This window comes from Procambarus clarkii, chromosome 34 (genome assembly GCF_040958095.1).
Source record: "Procambarus clarkii isolate CNS0578487 chromosome 34, FALCON_Pclarkii_2.0, whole genome shotgun sequence".
Lineage (NCBI taxonomy): Eukaryota > Metazoa > Arthropoda > Malacostraca > Decapoda > Cambaridae > Procambarus > Procambarus clarkii.
The window spans coordinates 42950051-42970058 of NC_091183.1; the positions used below are offsets into that span (position 1 = coordinate 42950051).

At 45.5% G+C, this 20008-nt stretch overlaps 1 protein-coding gene across 4 annotated transcripts in view; it reads left to right on the plus strand.

The window, feature by feature from the left end:
• LOC123762141 (band 7 protein AGAP004871) overlaps window positions 1-20008 on the plus strand; it is a 624034-nt gene that overhangs the window by 161007 nt on the left and 443019 nt on the right. For 2 of the 4 annotated variants that reach the window (XM_069335954.1, XM_069335955.1), the window contains exon 1: window positions 474-1417. The exons of 1 other annotated variant lie outside the window; for it this stretch is intronic. In XM_069335954.1, coding sequence (XP_069192055.1) covers window positions 1221-1417 — 197 coding nt within the window. In that variant the 5' untranslated portion in view covers window positions 474-1220. Of the gene's footprint in view, window positions 1-473; window positions 1418-18894; window positions 19872-20008 lie in introns of those variants that run through there. One more of the 4 variants, XM_045748512.2, reaches the window with a different exon arrangement.

Genomic DNA, 20008 nt, shown 5'->3' on the forward strand with positions numbered 1-20008 from the left:
ACTGATGTATTAAAGTCCCCGAACCTAACCAACCCGAGGACCTGCGAACAGAAAACGGGACATGACGTCATTTTCGCCAGCCGCTTCATTTTTTTTTTTTTTTATTTTACATCAGGTTTTTTTGGCCTTTGGTAAAGTATACGTCTAAATGAGATGTGTTATTAGATGTGATGTCCCGTTTTCTGTTCGTGGGCCTAACCTCGGGTTGGTTAGGTTCGGGGATTTTAGTACGTCAGTTTAGCGACGTTGGCAACACTCAGGAGGACGGGCTGTAACCAATCACAAGAAAAGTTTTCACTTCTGTTCGTCCATTGTTTCTTTCAGATAATAGTCTTGATATTACAATAATGGCGCGCTTGTGAGTGAAATATTTTGGAGTAATGACGTGTGGCTGACGTGACGTCACGGCGTGTCTGGCTATACCCCGCGGCGTACCTAATAGCAAGAGTCAGTAGCCCGGCGGCTGTCATAGAGTGCAGGTGTGTTGCGCGTCGTGTCATTCCTCATTGTCGTGTGTTTTACGCTCCTGTTTGTTTTGCTAGTGGCATTACGTTGTTCGTATGGCACCTATGAAGCATCTAAGCACAAAAAAGAATTGTTCCCGTGTACCGTCTAGCGGGTAGTGACCGCCCTGGCGGAAAGGACAGTCGACAAGCACCCAGATTTCACTTATGGCGCTGGGTCAAGAAAACATGTTCCAGCAAGACTGTCCTCCAGCTAACGCCGCCAAACTTGTCAGCTTCCCAATTGACAACTGATCCCCCTCATTGTCAAGAGGGATCTATCTTGAGGTTATCTTGAGATGATTTCGGGGCTCTAGTGTCCCCGCGGCCCGGTCCTCGACCAGGCCTCCACCCCCAGGAAGCAGCCCGTGACAGCTGACTAACACCCAGGTACCTATTTTACTGCTAGGTAACAGGGGCATAAGGTGAAAGAAATTCTGCTCATTGTTTCTCGCCGGTGCCCAGGATCGAACCCGGGACCACCGGATCACAAGTCCAGTGTGCTGTCCGCTCGGCCGACCGGCTCCCCAACATCTGCAGGGCAAATATACCCTCCAATCTCAAGCTGGCTTACGGGCTATTCATGCCCGTGCCACCTCTTGGATGGCTCAACCTTCATCAATCAATCAATTCCTATTCTGGAAGTAGCTATACGTGAGTGCTGGGGAAAAAGTTTTCCTTGACTGCCGACGTAATCTTGCTGTCAATTTATGGTAAATGTCAATTTACCAGACCTCGACCAGGCCCTTGGTCGAGCCCCTGGTCGAGGCCTGGTCGACGACCGGGCCGCAAGGATGCAAAGCCCCGGAAGCATCTCAAGGTAACCCCGACGTCTCCAAGCCGCGAAGAAGAAAAAAAGGTCTTTTCTTCCTTTTAATTACAAGAAAAAAGGCCTCCCAACCAAGTATTAAAAGGTAATTAAAATAATATTTTTTTTTACTACACTTCTCCTTATGTAGAGTTTCTTATGTTGCCTTGTACATAACATATTTATGCACTGTCTTTTGCCCTTCTTGAGGTTATCTTGAGATGATTTCGGGGCTTAGCGTCCCCGCGGCCCGGTTCTCAACCAGGGCCCCTGTTTGTTACACGTCCCCAGAAATTAGCCCGTGGCAGCTGTCTAACTCCCAGGTACCTATTTACTACTAATGCCATATGTTGAATATTTACCTGTAATCGTCTGCCGAGTACCTATATCAGGGGCTGTAATATCAGGGGCTGTAATATCAGGGGCTGTAATATCAGGGGTTGTAATATCAGGGGATGAAATATCAGGGGCTGTAATATCAGGGGATGTAATATCAGGGGCTGAAATATCAGGGGCTGTAATATCAGGGGCTGTAATGTCAGGGGATGTAATATCAGGGGCTGTAATATCAGGGGCTGTAATATCAGGGGCTGTAATATCAGGGGATGTAATATCAGGGGATGTAATATCAGGGGCTGTAATATCAGGGGCTGTAATATCAGGGGATGTAATATCAGGGGATGTAATATCAGGGGCTGTAATATCAGGGGCTGTAATATCAGGGGCTGTAATATCAGGGGATGCAATATCAGGGGATGTAATATCAGGGGATGTAATAAATAGCACGTATATCAGGGGATGCCATGATAGAGGCAGACGACCAGTATCTTGACCAGACCACACACTAGAAGGTGAAGGGACGACGACGTTTCGGTCCGTCCGGGACCATTCTCAAGTCGATTGTGATGAGGAAGTGGAGACAGGCAATAAATAGGCAAGAGAGAGCTGAGGAGCCAAGTAAGGTGTAGTAGAGGGGATAGTACTAACAATAATAAGAGCTGCAGAGACCAGCGCAAGAGCTGCGACCAGTATCTTGTAAGATGAGGCTGGAACACACAATATTCAATGAATGAAAGAATGAATGAATGAAAAAAAGAAAGAAAGGGTCTGAGGGGGAAGGCGTCGACGAACTTAAAGGTGTGTGAAAGTTTAGCGTGGTGATCAAACCACATTGAGAAAGCTTGGTTGCAGTTGGGTTGACGAGGGCGCGTGATATATGCCTCCAGGCGCTATCTTGGTTATCCTGGCTGTGCGCAGAGGGCTCTGACAGCCTGGTTGACTAGACTGTCAACCAGGAGCCCCGCTCAGACAGGCATCATAGGAACCAGCTCAAGGTAACTTTGAGGATGATGTGGGTGGTGTAGCCAAGCTGTGAGAACTGTGGGTGGTGTAGCCAAGCTGTGGGAACTGTGGGTGGTGTAGCCAGGCTGTGAGAACTGTGGGTGGTGTAGCCAGGCTGTGGGAACTGTGGGTGGTGTAGCCCGGCTGTGAGAACTGTGGGTGGTGTAGCCAAGCTGTGAGAACTGTGGGTGGTGTAGCCAAGCTGTGGGAACTGTGGGTGGTGTAGCCAGGCTGTGAGAACTGTGGGTGGTGTAGCCAGGCTGTGGGAACTGTGGGTGGTGTAGCCAAGCTGTGGGAACTGTGGGTGGTGTAGCCAGGCTGTGAGAACTGTGGGTGGTGTAGCCAGGCTGTGGGAACTGTGGGTGGTGTAGCCAAGCTGTGGGAACTGTGGGTGGTGTAGCCAGGCTGTGGGAACTCTGTGGGTGGTGTAGCCAAGCTGTGGGAACTGTGGGTGGTGTAGCCAGGCTGTGAGAACTGTGGGTGGTGTAGCCAGGCTGTGGGAACTGTGGGTGGTGTAGCCAGGCTGTGGGAACTGTGGGTGGTGTAGCCAGGCTGTGGGAACTGTGGGTGGTGTAGCCAGGCTGTGGGAACTGTGGGTGGTGTAGCCAGGCTGTGGGAACTGTGGGTGGTGTAGCCAAGCTGTGGGAACTCTGTGGGTGGTGTAGCCAAGCTGTGGGAACTCTGTGGGTGGTGTAGCCAAGCTGTGGGAACTGTGAGTGGTGTAGTCAAGCTGTGGGAACTGTGGGTGGTGTAGCCAAGCTGTGGGAACTGTGGGTGGTGTAGCCAGGCTGTGGGAACTGTGGGTGGTGTAGCCAGGCTGTGGGAACTCTGTGGGTGGTGTAGCCAAGCTGTGGGAACTGTGGGTGGTGTAGCCAAGCTGTGGGAACTGTGGGTGGTATAGCCAGGCTGTGGGAACTCTGTGGGTGGTGTAGCCAAGCTGTGAGAACTGTGGGTGGTGTAGCCAAGCTGTGAGAACTTTGTGGGTGGTGTAGCCAAGCTGTGGGAACTGTGGGTGGTGTAGCCAGGCTGTGGGAACTCTGTGGGTGGTGTAGCCAAGCTGTGAGAACTGTGGGTGGTGTAGCCAAGCTGTGAGAACTGTGGGTGGTGTAGCCAAGCTGTGGGAACTGTGGATGGTGTAGCCAGGCTGTGGGAACTGTGGGTGGTGTAGCCAGGCTGTGGGAACTCTGTGGGTGGTGTAGCCAAGCTGTGAGAACTGTGGGTGGTGTAGCCAAGCTGTGAGAACTTTGTGGGTGGTGTAGCCAAGCTGTGGGAACTGTGGGTGGTGTAGCCAGGCTGTGGGAACTTTGTGAGTGGTGTAGCCAAGCTGTGAGAACTTTGTGAGTGGTGTAGCCAAGCTGTGAGAACTGTGGGTGGTGTAGCCAAGCTGTGAGAACTTTGTGGGTGGTGTAGCCAAGCTGTGGGAACTGTGGGTGGTGTAGCCAAGCTGTGAGAACTTTGTGAGTGGTGTAGCCAAGCTGTGAGAACTTTGTGAGTGGTGTAGCCAAGCTGTGGGAAACTAATGTATTCCTCTCTATATAACGCATGCTTATATGTATCTAGTGGCGGGAATGTAGTGCATATGTGGCAAGCGGACCATAGCTCTTGGGCCCGTCTGCGAAGTTCCAACGTTAACTCTACGGAGATTCCATAACTTTTCCAGCTGGAGGAGCGTACAATTGAGGCATTCTTGGGAAGTTTGCTGTTGATGGTGCTACGATCCTCCTCCAGGGAGAAAAGGAGAGCGAGAAAGTTGATCAGAACCTCCTTCGGGTCGGAGAAAGGCGATCAGAACCCACTGTGGGTCGGAGAAAGTTGATCAGAACCTCCTTCGGGTCGGAGAAAGGCGATCAAAACCCGCTGCGAGTCGGAAAAATGGAATCAGAACTGACTGGGCATCACTTCATTCGAGCTTCCTGGGTATCTTCTTGAGGTTATCTTGAGATGATTTCGGGGCTTTTTAGTGTCCCCGCGGCCCGGTTCTCGACCAGGCCTCCACCCCCAGGAAGCAGCCCGTGATAGCTGACTAACACCCAGGTACCTATTTTACTGCTAGGTAACAGGGGCATAGGGTGAAAAAAAACTCTGCCCATTGTTTCTCGCCGGCGCCTGGGATCGAACCCAGGACCACAGAATCACAAATGCCGCCTCACGCAGCCTCTCAAGGTGGTAATGGCTACACTGTATATATAACTACTGAGGGTCCATTATTCAATTGAAATTCCACCCTGCAATTGCGAGTGTTGAAGAGAAACAAGAATTAAGGTAACTGCATTTAATTGAAAATACATTTGTTTTCCATATCATATATTGCTGCTTCTCCTCTCTCTAATCTGTGTGAAATATGTTGAATTCCCTAATTTGATATTCACCTAATTGTTCCCGGGGGAGCCGGTCGGCCGAGCGGACAGCACGCTGGACTTGTGATCCTGTGGTCCTGGGATTCGATCCCAGGCGCCGGCGAGAAACAATGGGCAGAGTTTCTTTCACCCTATGCCCCTGTTACCTAGCAGTAAAATAGGTACCTGGGTGTTAGTCAGCTGTCACGGGCTGCTTCCTGGGGGTGGAGGCCTGGTCGAGGACTGGGCCGCGGGGACACTAAAGCCCCGAAATCATCTCAAGATAACCTCAAGATGCTTGCTACATTCGTCCGCGTGTCTGTCGGTTACTGCAGTAATATCTAGTGTTTCTGTGCAGATAAGAGCACTTAATTCGTCAATTTGTTTTTTAAGATTCCTGCCTTTATTGCATCATTTCCCCTAAACCCACTCAACCACTTGGGGTGGACGGTAGAGCTATGGTCTCGCTTCATGCAAGTCAGCGTTCAATCCCCGACCGTCCAGGTGGTTGGGCACCATTCCTTTCCCACCGTCCCATCCCAAATCCTTATCCTGTCCCCCTTCCCAGTGTTATATAGTCGTAATGGCTTGGCGCTCACTGCTGATAGTTTCCTTCCCTTCCCCTAAACCCATACCCATAGCTCTATTATTATCTAACAGTTCAAGCCCAGATCAGCTCTTCTTACCCCAGAATTCAACGAATTAGTCACTGCAACAACTTCATTCCTAGACAAAATTAACTCTACACTACACTACACACAGAAATCACAATAGCGTGATGCATCAAATGAACAAATCCACAAGAGCCGTGATGAGGATTCGAACTTACGTCCGATAGCATCCCAGACGCTGCCTTCATTGACTGAGCTACGACATGGTCAAAGAATTGAAAAAAATAACCCTATCCCAAGCGTTCATATCATGCGCTCCAGACAAGTAATCCAATTATCAGTGAATGATTTATTGTCTTTGATTTGCAATTTGATTTGCCTGTTCGGCAATTAACTTCAGTTGTCTTAAAGCCAAGACTGTCAATCTTGGAAGATTGTCACGTGTGACATGATTTCATTTTTTTTTAACTTTTACCACATTTCCGTGAAAACATTGATGGGGTGAACTTTAGGTTCCTGTGTACACGTATTGGTAAATCATTATTATCTTTAAACAAACACCAAGATACAACTGTCTCCCTTGCTCCTATTGTTATTTTAGATTCAGCTACTGGGAACACAAAGTTGCAAGTAGCACGGTCTATGGTGAGCCCGTAGTGGACTTACCCGGCACAACAACGGAGCTGTAACTGTCATTGCTCCTAATTCAATGGCCGTTTTAAACTTGTGAATTTGTACCGCACGGCTAACTCTTCCAACTTCATTTCCCTTTTGTTCTACCATTCCTTTCCCTCGTCCCATCCCATATCCTGATCCTGACCCCTTCCAAGTGCTATATATATATAATCGTCATGACTTGGCGCTTTCTCTTGATAGTTCCCTTCCCCCCTTCCGTTGGTTCTATTTTTTTTATGAAAGTTAGGCTTAGGAGTCATAGCGCGGCTTACGTTTTCCTGCATTACATTTCTTACATAAGTTGTTTATAAGAGATATTAATGTTTACTTTAGTAGTTTGCTGAGACCCCCGATCACCTGTCGGCCAATTACGCTCTGAGGTTATTTAATATATGTATGGGTGGGGCTTCTGTTATTCAGATTTAATGTAACTTCCTTCCCAGATCCGTCATTTTGCTCACTTAATACCTTGTTTGTGTCTTAGAGCCTTAGAACCTCTCTTGTCCTGTGTGTGTGTGTGTGTGTGTGTGTGTGTGTGTGTACTCACCTATTCACCTATTTGTACTCACCTATTTGTGCTTGCGGGGGTTGAGCTTTGGCTCTTTGGTCCCGCCTCTCAACTGTCAATCAACTGGTGTACAGATTCCTGAGCCTACTGGGCTCTATGTGTGTGTGTATGTGTGTGTGTATGTGTGTGTGTGTGTGTGTGTGTGTGTGTGTGTGTGTGTGTGTGTGTGTGTGTGTGTGTGTGTGTGTGTGTGTGATACGTTGTTGAGTTACTCTACAGCGTTATCAGGACTCAGTGTAGGTCTTCACTCCCTAAAACAACGATGGGAAATAAATAATATTTGTATCTGGAAGTCCATTAGAGTTAAGCTGGTAACTGGATGTATTAATCTGGGCTTATGCTGGTAGAGCTTGTCCGGTGTTTGGCGTAGCTGAACAGGGCCAGGTCAGAGGGGTAGGGGACCAGGTAGGCCAGGTGAGAGACAAAACCAGGTGAGAGACCAAGGCCAAGTGAGAGACAAAGCCAGGTGAGAGACAAAACCAGGTGAGAGACCAAGGCCAAGTGAGAGACAAAGCCAGGTGAGATACAAGGCCAAGCCATATCTCTCTAGATATTTTGTATAGCCAGATATTTTGTATATATATATTTGTATATATATATTTTGTATATATATATTTTGTAAATATATATGTATATATATATTTTGTATATCTAGATATTTTGTATATATATATTTCTTTAGATATATATATATGCCTAGATATATCTCTCGTTAGATCTTATATCTTTAAATCAGCCTCGCTAGACTTGACATCCATGATTCCTGTCGAGTACGTGCCCATCATGGTCGGGTTATCTTGAGGTTATCTTGAGATGATTTCGGGGCTTAGTGTCCCCGCGGCCCGGTCCTCGACCAGGCCTCCACCCCCAGGAAGCAGCCCGTGGCTGACTAACTCCCCAGGTACCTATTTACTGCTAGGTAACAGGGGCATTCAGGGTGAAAGAAACTTTGCCCATTTGTTTCTGCCTCGTGCGGGAATCGAACCCGCGCCACAGAATTACGAGTCCTGCGCGCTATCCACCAGGCTACGAGGCCCCTAAAGGCAAAGGGCAAAGGGTCGAACCCTTTAAAGTCAAAAGGACTAAAGGTCAAAAGGCAAAGGGTCGCAAAAAATTTAAAGTGAGAACAGAGTGCCAAGGCCACGTACGTGCTCTAAAACTATTTTGCCCCCCTTGGCTGGCTCCCGTTTTGTGAAATAACTCAGGAAAAGTAAATCAAAACAAAGCAGTTTTCCTTATGGTGTTACAAAACATTATTCACTGATCTTGGGAAAATGGACCAATATTCTACTCATCATACTTTGTACCAACTGGGAGGAAACAGGAAAAATATGAACTATGTTGTTTGAAATAGTGATGTACTTATGGTTTGTGTTATTTTAAATGTTCTGTGTGTGTGTGTGTGTTTGTGTGTGTGTGTGTGTGTGTGTGTGTGTGTGTGTGTGTGTGTGTGTGTGTGTGTGTGTGTGTGTGTGTGTGTGTGTGTGTGAGGCAAAGGAGAGGGAAATGGGTGGTGAAGGGAAGAGGGTGGGAATGTATCGGAAGAGGGAAAGAGATAGAAGGGAGAAAGCAGGAAGAGGGGATGAGATAAGAAGATATGTGAAGAAGAGAGGGAGGGAAAAGGTGAGATAGGGGAAGACTGGGAGAGATATCAGAGAGAGAGAGAGAGAGAGAGAGAGAGAGAGAGAGAGAGAGAGAGAGAGAGAGAGAGAGAGAGAGAGAGAGAGAGAGAGAGAGAGAGAGAGAGAAAGTCCTTGACGTCCCTCTCTATCACCTCCCCTCACTCCTCTCTGCCTCTCTCTCTCAAATACACACACACACATATCCAGATCACTCTAGAATTCGTTCTCTTTTTTCATTCCTCTTCTACACTTCTTCAGAGCCAAGTATTTCTGGGGGTAATCTATCCCATACTCTTGCCCACAACCTGACCACTTCAGGATCCAACCCACACCTCCAAGGAACCCCCACTATCCTGGGGAAGGGGCTCCTCCACACCTCCAAGGAACCCCTTACACTATCCATTAAGATGCTCCTCTACACCTCCGGCTCCTCCTCGTCTCAACATCATTACATTAAGCTCTGGTGGGGCCTCAAAGCCTTGAGTCACTCAGCTGGATTTAATCTACCAGGACGTTGCTCTCTTGTGATGACTCTCTCTCATGCCTATCGATAGTCTATCTACTTGTTGTCCTGTACCCCATTTTCGAACTTTATCCCTCGACCCTGTTCTAATTTGGCTGTCTACTCTAGCTGTCTGTCTGTCTCTCTCTCTTTGCCTGCCTACAGACATGATATTTTCTCCTACATGTCTACAAGTAATGCCGAGACCCATGGCTAGGTGGACATTAAAACTACACAGACAGGTGTGGTAATTTGTATGTCGGGAATATGTGTATGAACTGTTAGAACGGCTTGACATGTGAATGACTTGAACTGTACGAGCAACTGTATCAATGTAAACTGTATGAATTGGGGACAGCTGTAGGTTGTATGGAGAGGTGTACACATTTAAATGTTACTGGAATATATATATATATATATATATATATATATATATATATATATATATATATATATATATAAACGCTCATCCTGTCCCTATTTCCCCTTCTGGATCAAAGTATAATAATACAAAAATATACACAAATACTTAATACAAAATATACATAGTACAGAACCGTTCATCACGGAGACTCAGGAATACAACCTTCGTTTTGTAATGTCGTTCCTGCGCGGGTGTTTATACATAGCAAATACAGAAGAACATACACAGGGCCGCTAAGTATCAGTGGGTTTGAGGTGATTAGTGTGTGTGTGTGTGTGTATGATTCAAATGTAATTTGAGCAGTGTTTTCAAACATCACAATTTGAAGAGTTTATGTTAGTCTGATATTTATCACCATTTGAGGCAGATCACAACTGCTCTTACTGAACATAGACACACACACTGCAGTTTATACACAGTCGACCCCCAAGGCGTAAAAAATGCGGTGCTTTATGGAATTGGAAAACCACTCTAATGTTGACGTTTCATGGGTCTAATGATTATCAGTCTAGGTTTTGACGCTTTTTCTTAGGCTGCATTTTTTACGGAGTGGATTTCGAGTGAACAGTCTCGAGTGAGATAACCCACTTCCGACCAGTTTCTCATCTCACTACGTCGCATTTATGACGGAACTGGCCAATACGTTAACAATTCGGCAATGATAAATAAATTCACCTTGATATTTGACACCTATCTGCCGTGATGGGGTTAGGGGGGTTGCTTGGGTTAGAACGTTTCTTGTTAGGCAAAACGGTTGTATTTCTTACGGAGTGGTAGGTCGGGACCGCTCGGAGAACAGTTAAAACACAGGCACGGGTCTTCAGGCGCTCCAAGATGCTTAGAGCCGTAGAACCTTAGAACCTTAGAGCCTTAGACCCTCAGAGGCTTAGAACCTTAGAGCCACAGAGCCTCAGTCTTAGAGCTTCAGAGCCTTAGAACCTCAGAGCCTTAGACCCTCAGAGCCTTAGAGCTTCAGAGCCTCGGAGCCTTAGAGCCGTAGAGCCTCAGAGCCTTTGAGCCCTAGAGCCTTAAAGGAACAGAGCCTTTGAGCCTAGCCGGCCTCAAAATACCCGAAGCTTTAGATTATCTGTACAAGTCTCGAGTTTCCTCGATATTTTTTCAATACCATACATTAAAACTAGCGTAAATAAATAGACAAGTAATATATATATAGATAGATAGATAGATCAACATTGTAAACAGGTGTAAATACTCAGGAAATTAATTTTTTTAATTAAAGTGGCATGGACATCAGGCTGAAGGAGTTCGCCTTAACTGGGGCGGCCCTCTCGCAGCGTGGATAAAACTCTGAAGTTCAGGATCTTGTGGAATGTCTATAATAGCTCCTAACAGACTTGTCGGCGTGTGTGTGTGTGTGTGTGTGTGTGTGTGTGTGTGTGTGTGTGTGTGTGTGTGCGTGTGTGTGTGTGTGTGTGTGTGTGTGTGTGTGTGTGTGTGTGTGTGTGTGTGTGTGTGTGTGTGTGTGTGTTAAGAAATTAAAACATTCATGTAACGCTGATCTACGTGATTATAGGTGTGAAATGTTTAATTAATCCTAATTTGTAACTCTCTCTTCAATTGTGTTACATGCTTCTGTAATCTTGTATTTGTTGCCCCTTTAATTTTTTTTTTCCGTAATCATTAATGGTGAATATTTGAGTCTGCCTGTCACCAATCACCTAGGCCTATATATATCGTTTATCAAGCTCCAATAATTAAAGAACGTGCATCTGCACTCGGTCTTGCGTTAGAAATTCAATTCAAAGACAAATTCAAAGACCTTGAACAAATTCAAATTCAATTCAAAGACCTTGAAGAGCATATAAAACTTATTAAGCACATTTGAGACTTTCTTGAGAAATATATTATTTCCTCCTATTATTGTCAGAGTTTCTTTCACCCTCTGCCCCTGTTACCTAGCAGTAAAAATAGGTACCTGGGTGTTAGTCAGCTGTCACGGGCTGCTTCCTGGGGGTGGAGGCCTGGTCTAGGACCGGGCCGCTGGGACACTAAAGCCCCGAAATCATCTCAAGATAACCTCAAGATAACCTCCTTAAAAACCTAAGTCTGAAGTACTGGGGTCAAGTACTGAAACCGGCTATGTAGGGCTTGGAGCCAAGTACTGAAACAAGTACTAATGACGTAGACATTATGAATTAATGAACCTCGAACCCTCTCACCGGACTCTCTCTACCTTGTACCTCACGTCCCACCTCGAGGAAGACCTCGACCAGAGTTCCTCCTCGAACTTTTATCGTTGTTTCTCAACGCTTACCTTCCGCTCACCTCCGGAGCTCCTCTACGTCCCTTTCCACCCCTGCGTCCCTTTCCTCCGCCCTTCCCGCCGGCGCCCCTTTCTCATCATCCTGGAGGAGGAAACCCGCTGACGGCGGCGCAGATGGACGAGGAAGAAAAGGAAATGGCGGGAAACTCGGTGCGGCGACTCGACAGGGAGTCTGATTACAACAAAGGCGACTAGAGTCTACGTTCCTGGAGGCTTCGTCGATGTTCATTTCTTGCCAGTCAGACACTTGCCCGTACGTCATCTGTGGTGTGGGTGTTGGGCGGTGTAATATGTGGTTGGACTGTAACTTCCTGCGATCGCACACACAGAATTGGGTCAGTAGCAAGAATCTTTTTGGATGGAGCGGGAAGAGGGGGTGAAGGACCCTAGATATAGGATTGGATGTGTGTCAATGATTTATTCCGTCCCCTCCCCTCCCCGCTGCCCTTCCGTTCTCCTACCCCTTTTCCTCCCTATCCCCATCCCTCATCATCCCATGATGGCCTAGCCAACTTCAATCAAACTCGTCTATGGAAAGGATAGACGAGCTTGCGGATATTTCCTTGACATGGGGCTGCTCATTTTCACCCCTTCGTCTATCCCCCCCCTCTGGCTTGTTCAACCATGCCTGGTTTCTAAGCCAATGTGGCTATATAACACACTGTTAGCTGATCTGACATTGTGTCTAGCTTCTCAGCGTCGACTAGCTTACTTGATACACAGATCAGCTACACCACGAATCATCTGCGACATATTCCATTGACTGGAATTTTAGGCGCGTCTTGCAAGCCCTGGAAATAGTACAACAGACCATATCTGACTCTTGTGACCAGGATTATAGAATTTTTAAGTTTAGAAAAAAGGGGGATGGCCCGATAAGTGTGTGTTTTTTGGGGAAGGGGTTTCTTCATGTATTAATGTATCTAAAAATTAAATGATAAGGTGCAAAGTCTGGCGAACTGCCTCGTAATAATTCTCGGTGGATCCATCTTCATTTTGAGGATATTCTCTCCGGGGATTCGATTAGTTTTTTCGGGCCACTTTTGGCAGCGCAGGTTTGAGATACTGTTGCAGGTTTGGGGTGTTGTTGCAGGTTTGGGATACTGTTGCAGGTTTGGGGTGTTGTTGCAGGTTTGGGATACTGTTGCAGGTTTGGGATACTGTTGCTGCGAGACATAACGGGACTCACCTCTCCTTGGCCTCGTCAGAAAAGCCCACGTTGGTAATTGACAACATTAACCAGGTGACTCAGGGTCGTCTTCTAATGGAGAGAGAGACGCTCAGATCATTTACGGGTTATTCATACCCGTGCCACCTCTTGGGGTGGCTTAATCTTCATCAATCATCTGGGAGCATGATACGTGCAGGGTGTCTTTAGTACATGTCCACTTGCTCGTGGAAATGTCGCACTGTGGAGTCAGTCCCTGTTGCCACAACGTGGGAAATACGGCGTCCTAACCCAGCCAGAAACGTACGCACCCAAGCAACCCACCTAAGCTACTGATACATAAAAGATGTGGATATTTGTGAGCCGCGACTTTCCATAGAATTTGGTGTTGTCGATATTTTGCGTCGTGCAAAGACCACATAGAACATTACGGCCTCTCACACTCATGTTGAGTGTGTGTGTGTGTGTGTGTGTGTGTGTGTGTGTGTGTGTGTGTGTGTGTGTGTGTGTGTGTGTGTGTGTGTGAGTGTGTGTGTGTGAGTGTGTGTGTGTGTTTACTAGTTGTGTTTTTGCGGGGGTTGAGCTTTGCTCTTTCGGCCCGCCTCTCAATTGTCAATCAACTGTTTACTAACTAACTACTAACTTACTAACTAATTTTTTTTTTCCACACCACACACACACACCCCAGGAAGCAGCCCGTGACAGCTGACTAACTCCCAGGTACCTATTTACTGCTAGGTAACAGGGGCACTTAGGGTGAAAGAAACTTTGCCCATTTGTTTCTGCCTCGTGCGGGAATCGAACCCGCGCCACAGAATTACGAGTCCTGCGCGCTATCCACCAGGCTACGAGGCCCCTGTGTGTGTGTGTGTGGGGGACACTTGCGTGCAGCAGCGCCTTGTGTGTCTGTGTACAAGATCTTCACCTCTTGCCGCCTCAACGACGCTGTCTGCTAATATTCCGTATCCTCTGCTTGTTGACCCTTGACCTGTGGTGTGGCCGCTATTCGGGCGCCTTTGACCTCGTCGTTACTGTGCCAGGGAGGGATTACCACACCCATCATAGTCCTGCCCCTCTTCTGCGGCTACTCTCCCGTCGCTCTCCCACTATCTGGCTCCCTCCCTCTCCCTGGCTCCCTTTCTCCCTTTCCGTGGCTCTCTCACTTTCTCTCTCTGGCGCTACGGCTCTCTTTCCCCCCTGCTGCGATCGCACCTGCTCACATGCAAGCATTCATTCATACACACTGAACAAAAGCACCACGCAGGGCCGTCGAGCGAGGCCTCGATATTTGTAAATACAGTCTTTCCCGAGTGAGAGAATTTTCGCATCGAGAAATATTTGACGGAATTCATGTCCGATACACGAATGCGTGATGTCACGCCGTTCTTGCCCCCAGTGTCGCTATGTCTCATATCTCGGGTATATCGGGTGATGAGCGTTGGGAGATAATAGTTTTCTCCTCTTGTCGTGGCGGTTTGGTGAGAGACCGGGCCGCAGGAGGACCTTGAACCCCGGAGGGAGGGAATCAACAAGGGGAAAAGTGCCAAGCCATTATAACTTGGACTCGACCCGATTGATGGATTGATGAAGATTAAGCCACCCAAAAGGTGGCACGGGCATGAATAGCCCGTAAGTGGTGGCCCTTTGGAGCCATTACCAGTATCAAGAGCTGATATTGGAGATCTGTGGAGGTGCGACTGCACCCTGCGTGACGGGAGATGTCTCCCGTGGGACTCAACCCCTACAGTCCTGGTATTAATAGTACCCCACAAAGGAGCTACGGGCTATTCATGCCCGTGCCACCTCTTGGGGGGGGGGGAGCTTAATCTTCATCAATCAATCAATCAATCGGGCTTTAATCTTGTGCTTGGTATTGATGGCGTTCAAGGAATGAGAGTTGCTTTCAAACCTGATATTGATGGGGCAAAGGAACGGGATTTATGCCAGTGATGGGTACTAATGGTGATGGGGAATGGGGTCCCCGGCTGGGTAATGGTAGCGAAGAGCTCTGTCAACACAAACACTGACTCCTATCGTCAGAGTTGTGTTGACGGAGCAGTCGAATGGGATCCTCGAATAGGGAGCCGGTCGGCCGAGCGGACAGCACGCTGGACTTGTGATCCTGTGGTCCTGGGTTCGATCCCAGGCGCCGGCGAGAAACATTGGGCAGAGTTTCTTTCACCCTATGCCCCTGTTACCTAGCAGTAAAATAGGTACCTGGGTGTTAGTCAGCTGTCACGGGCTGCTTCCTGGGGGTGGAGGCCTGGTCGAGGACCGGGCCGCGGGGACACTAAAGCCCCCGAAATCATCTCAAGATAACCTCAAGATAACCTCCTCCCAGCTTGTTCTTGATGGGGTCCACCACTGCCACACTCCCAATTAGAGGGGTTGATGCAGGACTGTGACTGCACAGGACTTGTGACTGCACAGGACTTGTGACTGCACAGGACATGTGACTGCACAGGACTTGTGACTGGTTTTAATATAAACACTAGTGTACACACGCACGCACACCGGACCAAATCCGGACCAAAGAGCCAGAGCTCAACCTCCGCAAACACAACTAGGTGAGTACACCCACGCACGCACTGGACGCTTCCCAAAATGATTAAAGAGTTGTCTGAGCTTTCTGTATAAATTCTGAATGTATAAATGAATGTACTCTTTCGAGTAAACGATGAGGACATGATTCAACAATTTGAAGAGGATATAACATTTGCATCTCCAAGAGAACGCTCAAAACTCGTCTTTTCTAGCCAAAAAGAGTGAAACACAAACCGTTAACAAATCCGGAGATCAAACAGCGTGACAGAAATGGACAGAACAATTAGCAAAGGACAGAACAAGAAGCAAATGAGCTTCAAAAAATATGATCCTCCAGCATGCTGATAATTCCTGTCATGAACATGATCTTCAAACGAGCCTGTTACGCTTTGACAATAATAAGCCTAAAATTTATGACAATTTCTGAAAGACTATGACGTCATCACCACCTACGCGAGTTAATGGAAGATATTACAAGAGTGATACACTTAAGTTAGGTTAGGATTCGAATCCTTCACGATTCGAATAGTGAAGGATTCGTATTCGAGAAGATATTATATTTTTCCACAATACCATGAAGAAAACGAAAAAATATTATATATATAATATAATAGAAAACTTTATCATTCCATAAGAAAAACCATATAGAAAAGTATGTAATTTCAGGAAAACTCTGCTTGTTAGGCAAATCGGGCCTTGCATACTAAGCCATGTAGTTCGTTCTGCCTATTAGTTACAATATATATATATATATATATATATATATATATATATATATATATATATATATATATATATATATATATATATAATATATATATGTACGCTTAGATTTTGGATTTCCTTTGATTAATGCTTTTTTTTTGTAAACTTTAGTATCTTTCAGTTTACCTTGATTTGAGTTTCTGGTGCGTATTTTGACCGAAGCCTTATAATTAATTCTTCTTTATTGAGGCACTGAGTATAATAATTGATGTTTATCATTGTATAGTATTTGCCTTTAGTTATAATGTGTGCAACTTGTTTAATCTGTAATGTGTTTTATTTCTCACGTGTTTGTATAAGTTTTTGAATGACTTGCTATTGTAATTTCGAGTTAGTATTGCTATCCTTGGTGAATGTTTGTCACAATTCTAGTGTGTTTGATCTGGTCATGTAAGTTAAGATGGTGTTTGTGGTGTGGTGAATATTCTTGTGTCAGTACCTTCTCTTATCTTGTAGTAAAGAGACTCTTTAGTATTACCTTCTTGTTCTGCTGGTTAGCTGTAACTTATGACCTTACTGTGTTTTAGATCTGATGAATATGACGAGGTATTCGAAACGTTAGGGTTTGAAAATTATATATATATATATATATATATATATATATATATATATATATATATATATATATATATATATATATATATATATATATATATATATATATATATATGTGTGTGTGTGTGTGTGTGTAAATAACGAAAAATAAACACGTGAAATGTGCATAAATATGTGACAGTGTCAGACCACGAATTTGAAACAGGAATTTCCTTAAGTACTTTCGTATATTAATACATCTTCTCCACTCCTTCTGAAGATGTATTAATATACGAAGGTACTTAAGGAATTAAGGTAATTCCTGTTTAAATTTTCCTCCGTGGTCTGACACTGTCATATATATATATATATATATATATATATATATATGTAAATTTCAGTTTTAGATAAAATATGTCATGGCTAATAACTAATATTTAGATTTGTTTTTAAGTTCTGTTTTAGAGTTATTTCGAACAGTTAAGTATCGTATAAACATTTATCGAGTAAACTATATAAATGATCTTTTTTTGGGAGCATTATTTTTAAAACTTGTATTTTGTTAATTGTTTTTTTAAACATGAGGCTTATATAATCAGATTGTTAAATGCTAATGCGAACTTTTCTGTATTAAAACCATTATATTGATTAGAAATTTAAAACCTTATTAGTATATTGGTAAAGACGACCTGGGATGTGCTGGCCATTAGCTACATTCAGAATGAGGAGGAATGAGGGGAATAAGTAGAGAGAGAATGAGGAGAAAGTGCTAAGCCAGTATGACTGTATATAGCACATGGAAGGGACATGAGGACAACCTTGGAGCCCCGGATATGACAGGAGAAACGGTGCCCAATCACATGGACAATCGGGGGATCGAACGCCGGCCTGCACGAAGCTTGTTTTACATTCATAATTAAAGGGCTATCGGCATCACCTTGTTTAAACCTGAAGGAATTCTTATATATATAAGTTTTGCTACGTTCAGTCGCCCACAAACTTGACGCATTGAAAATTGTTAGTAATAAGAGGAGTCAAGTAGCAGAGTAGTCTACGTCTTATGCTCACACCTGAGCGACCTAGCTTCAGTCACTGGGCAGGACTTCGTTTTCTCTAATAACACATTTCAGGCCGATTTTAACATTATTAATAAAAGCTGCATTTACAATCTTGACAAATTAAGTTTAGGTGTTGGCGCAGAGATGCACGCAGACAGTAGTGTGATATCGTAATGTTAGTCTTAGAAAAGTGTGTGTTATAGATATAAGGACCATGGGCCAGATTCACGAAGCAGTTACGCAAGCACTTACGAACCTGTACATCTTTTCTCAATCTTTGGCAGCTTTATTTACAATTATTAAACAGTTAATGAGCTGCGAAGCACCAGGAGGCTGATTATAACAATAACAACTGTTGATTGGGAAGCTTTCAAGCTTGTAAACTGTTTAATAAATGTAACCAAAGCCGTCAAAGATTGAGGAAAGATGTACACGTTCGTAAGTGCTTGCGTAACTGCTTCGTGAATCTGGCCCCATGAGAGAGTAAGCTTTGTATTCCAGCGTGTGTTGTGCATGTGTTTGTTTCATTGTGTTTGTGGTAGAGGTGTTTGTGCCATATAGAACACCTGTTGTAATAACCTTGGGGCTTAATGGCCCCATTGTCATTGTCTGAATGTCATTGTTAATGGCCCCATTGTCATTGTCTGAAAGTACTTTTAAGTTCTCAATAATACTAATATTTCGCATCATAGTGATCCTGTATTTGTCAATAAATTCACGTAAGACTAAATTGGTAGAAGTGTATAACTGGCCATGTACTTAACTAGACATTAATAACGTAATTATGAATGGGTATGATACTAATGCTCTCTCTTCCCTTGAGCAAATTGTTTGAGTCTTTAGTGTTAACTTAATAATAGACTTTGTAATTTTGTAAGAGGATAATTCTATCGAAGATAATTCTATAGAAGAGGTCTATAGAGGATAATTGGGCAGCTAATCTGCTTGGTATGGGGCTCCAGGTTAGCGGAAAGGGGTAAAGGGGGGTAGAAATAGCCTAAGTCTAAGTCTAAGTCTAAGAAATAGCCTAATAGTCTATCCCTTTGAGATGTATGTCTTTCTTGTCTCAATAAACATACTTGAAGGGGTAAAGTCGGTGGGTATAAGCGACTGACCTCTCCCCATCAACTGGTTACTTCTTCCCCCTGCAGCTACCGTCGGAGGGCGGAGGCTACCCACCTCCTCCCCATCAGCCCCTACTGGAGATAGGAGGCTACCCACCTCCTGGGCTCCGCCAGCTCTGATACCCTCCTCTCAGAGCGTCGGGCCTCGTCTCTCCCAACGGCGTGAGGCTTCCTCGTTCGTATCCCCCACCCACGGTCCTCTTGCTTGGCTTCTTCCTCCTTCTCTCTCTCCCTTTATCCTGTCCCTCTTGTTTACCCAAGTTTTTATCAGCTTGACCTGATTTTTCCAGCTTTTGTTTTTGCGTAAGCTTTTTTTTTAATACCCCCTACGCTTGGTCTTTTGCTTCTTATCTCTGTCTTTTATACGTTATTTCGTTCGTTTATTCACGTCTTATCTCCTCTGCTTATTGTTTTCTTCCTACATCCTTATTCCTTGTTGCTGGCCATGTCCCTTCTTGTCCCCGTGTGAGAATAGAAGCTACCGCCTTCACTCATTGTGGTTCCCAAGTTCTGTCTACTTCTTCTGCCTGGTGAGGACCTCCCTTCCTCCTTCCTCATCTCTTAGTCTCTCTCATCTGTGGTCCTGACGCTTTTTCTTCCATGTTTCTCATCGAGTTGAAATTGAATGGCATAAAATCCGTAGCGAGAGCTCAATCCTCCCCGTGTGTTGAGTTGTGTAAATCCCTCTGGCCTGTGAGGCGCTGCTAACTTGCCTACCACCCACCCCACTCTCCCCCTCGCTGTGAGCCGCTGCTAACTTGCCTACCACCCACCCCACTCTCCCCCTCGCATGTCAACCTTTGTCTTCCATTCGCTCCGTGTAGCTAGCTAACCCTGTAAACGTTTGTCTTAAACGTTGGTGCTCTCTCTCTCTCTCTCTCTCGCCACGTGTTCCCCCTCCGCTCTCCCCCAAGTCATCAACATGACTACTAACAAGAAGGAATGCCGGCCCATGACCATCGCGCAGATCAGGGATTCGGACAAGGTCAACAAAGTATTTGGAGGTAAGTGCTCACCACAAAATATATTACACCCCCCTCCCCTTCCCCCCCTTCACCACTCCTCTCCACACCCCCTCACATGTATAAAAAAAAAGTCTACCTCCCCGTGGGAGTGACTTAGGAGGAGGAGTCCCGCCTTA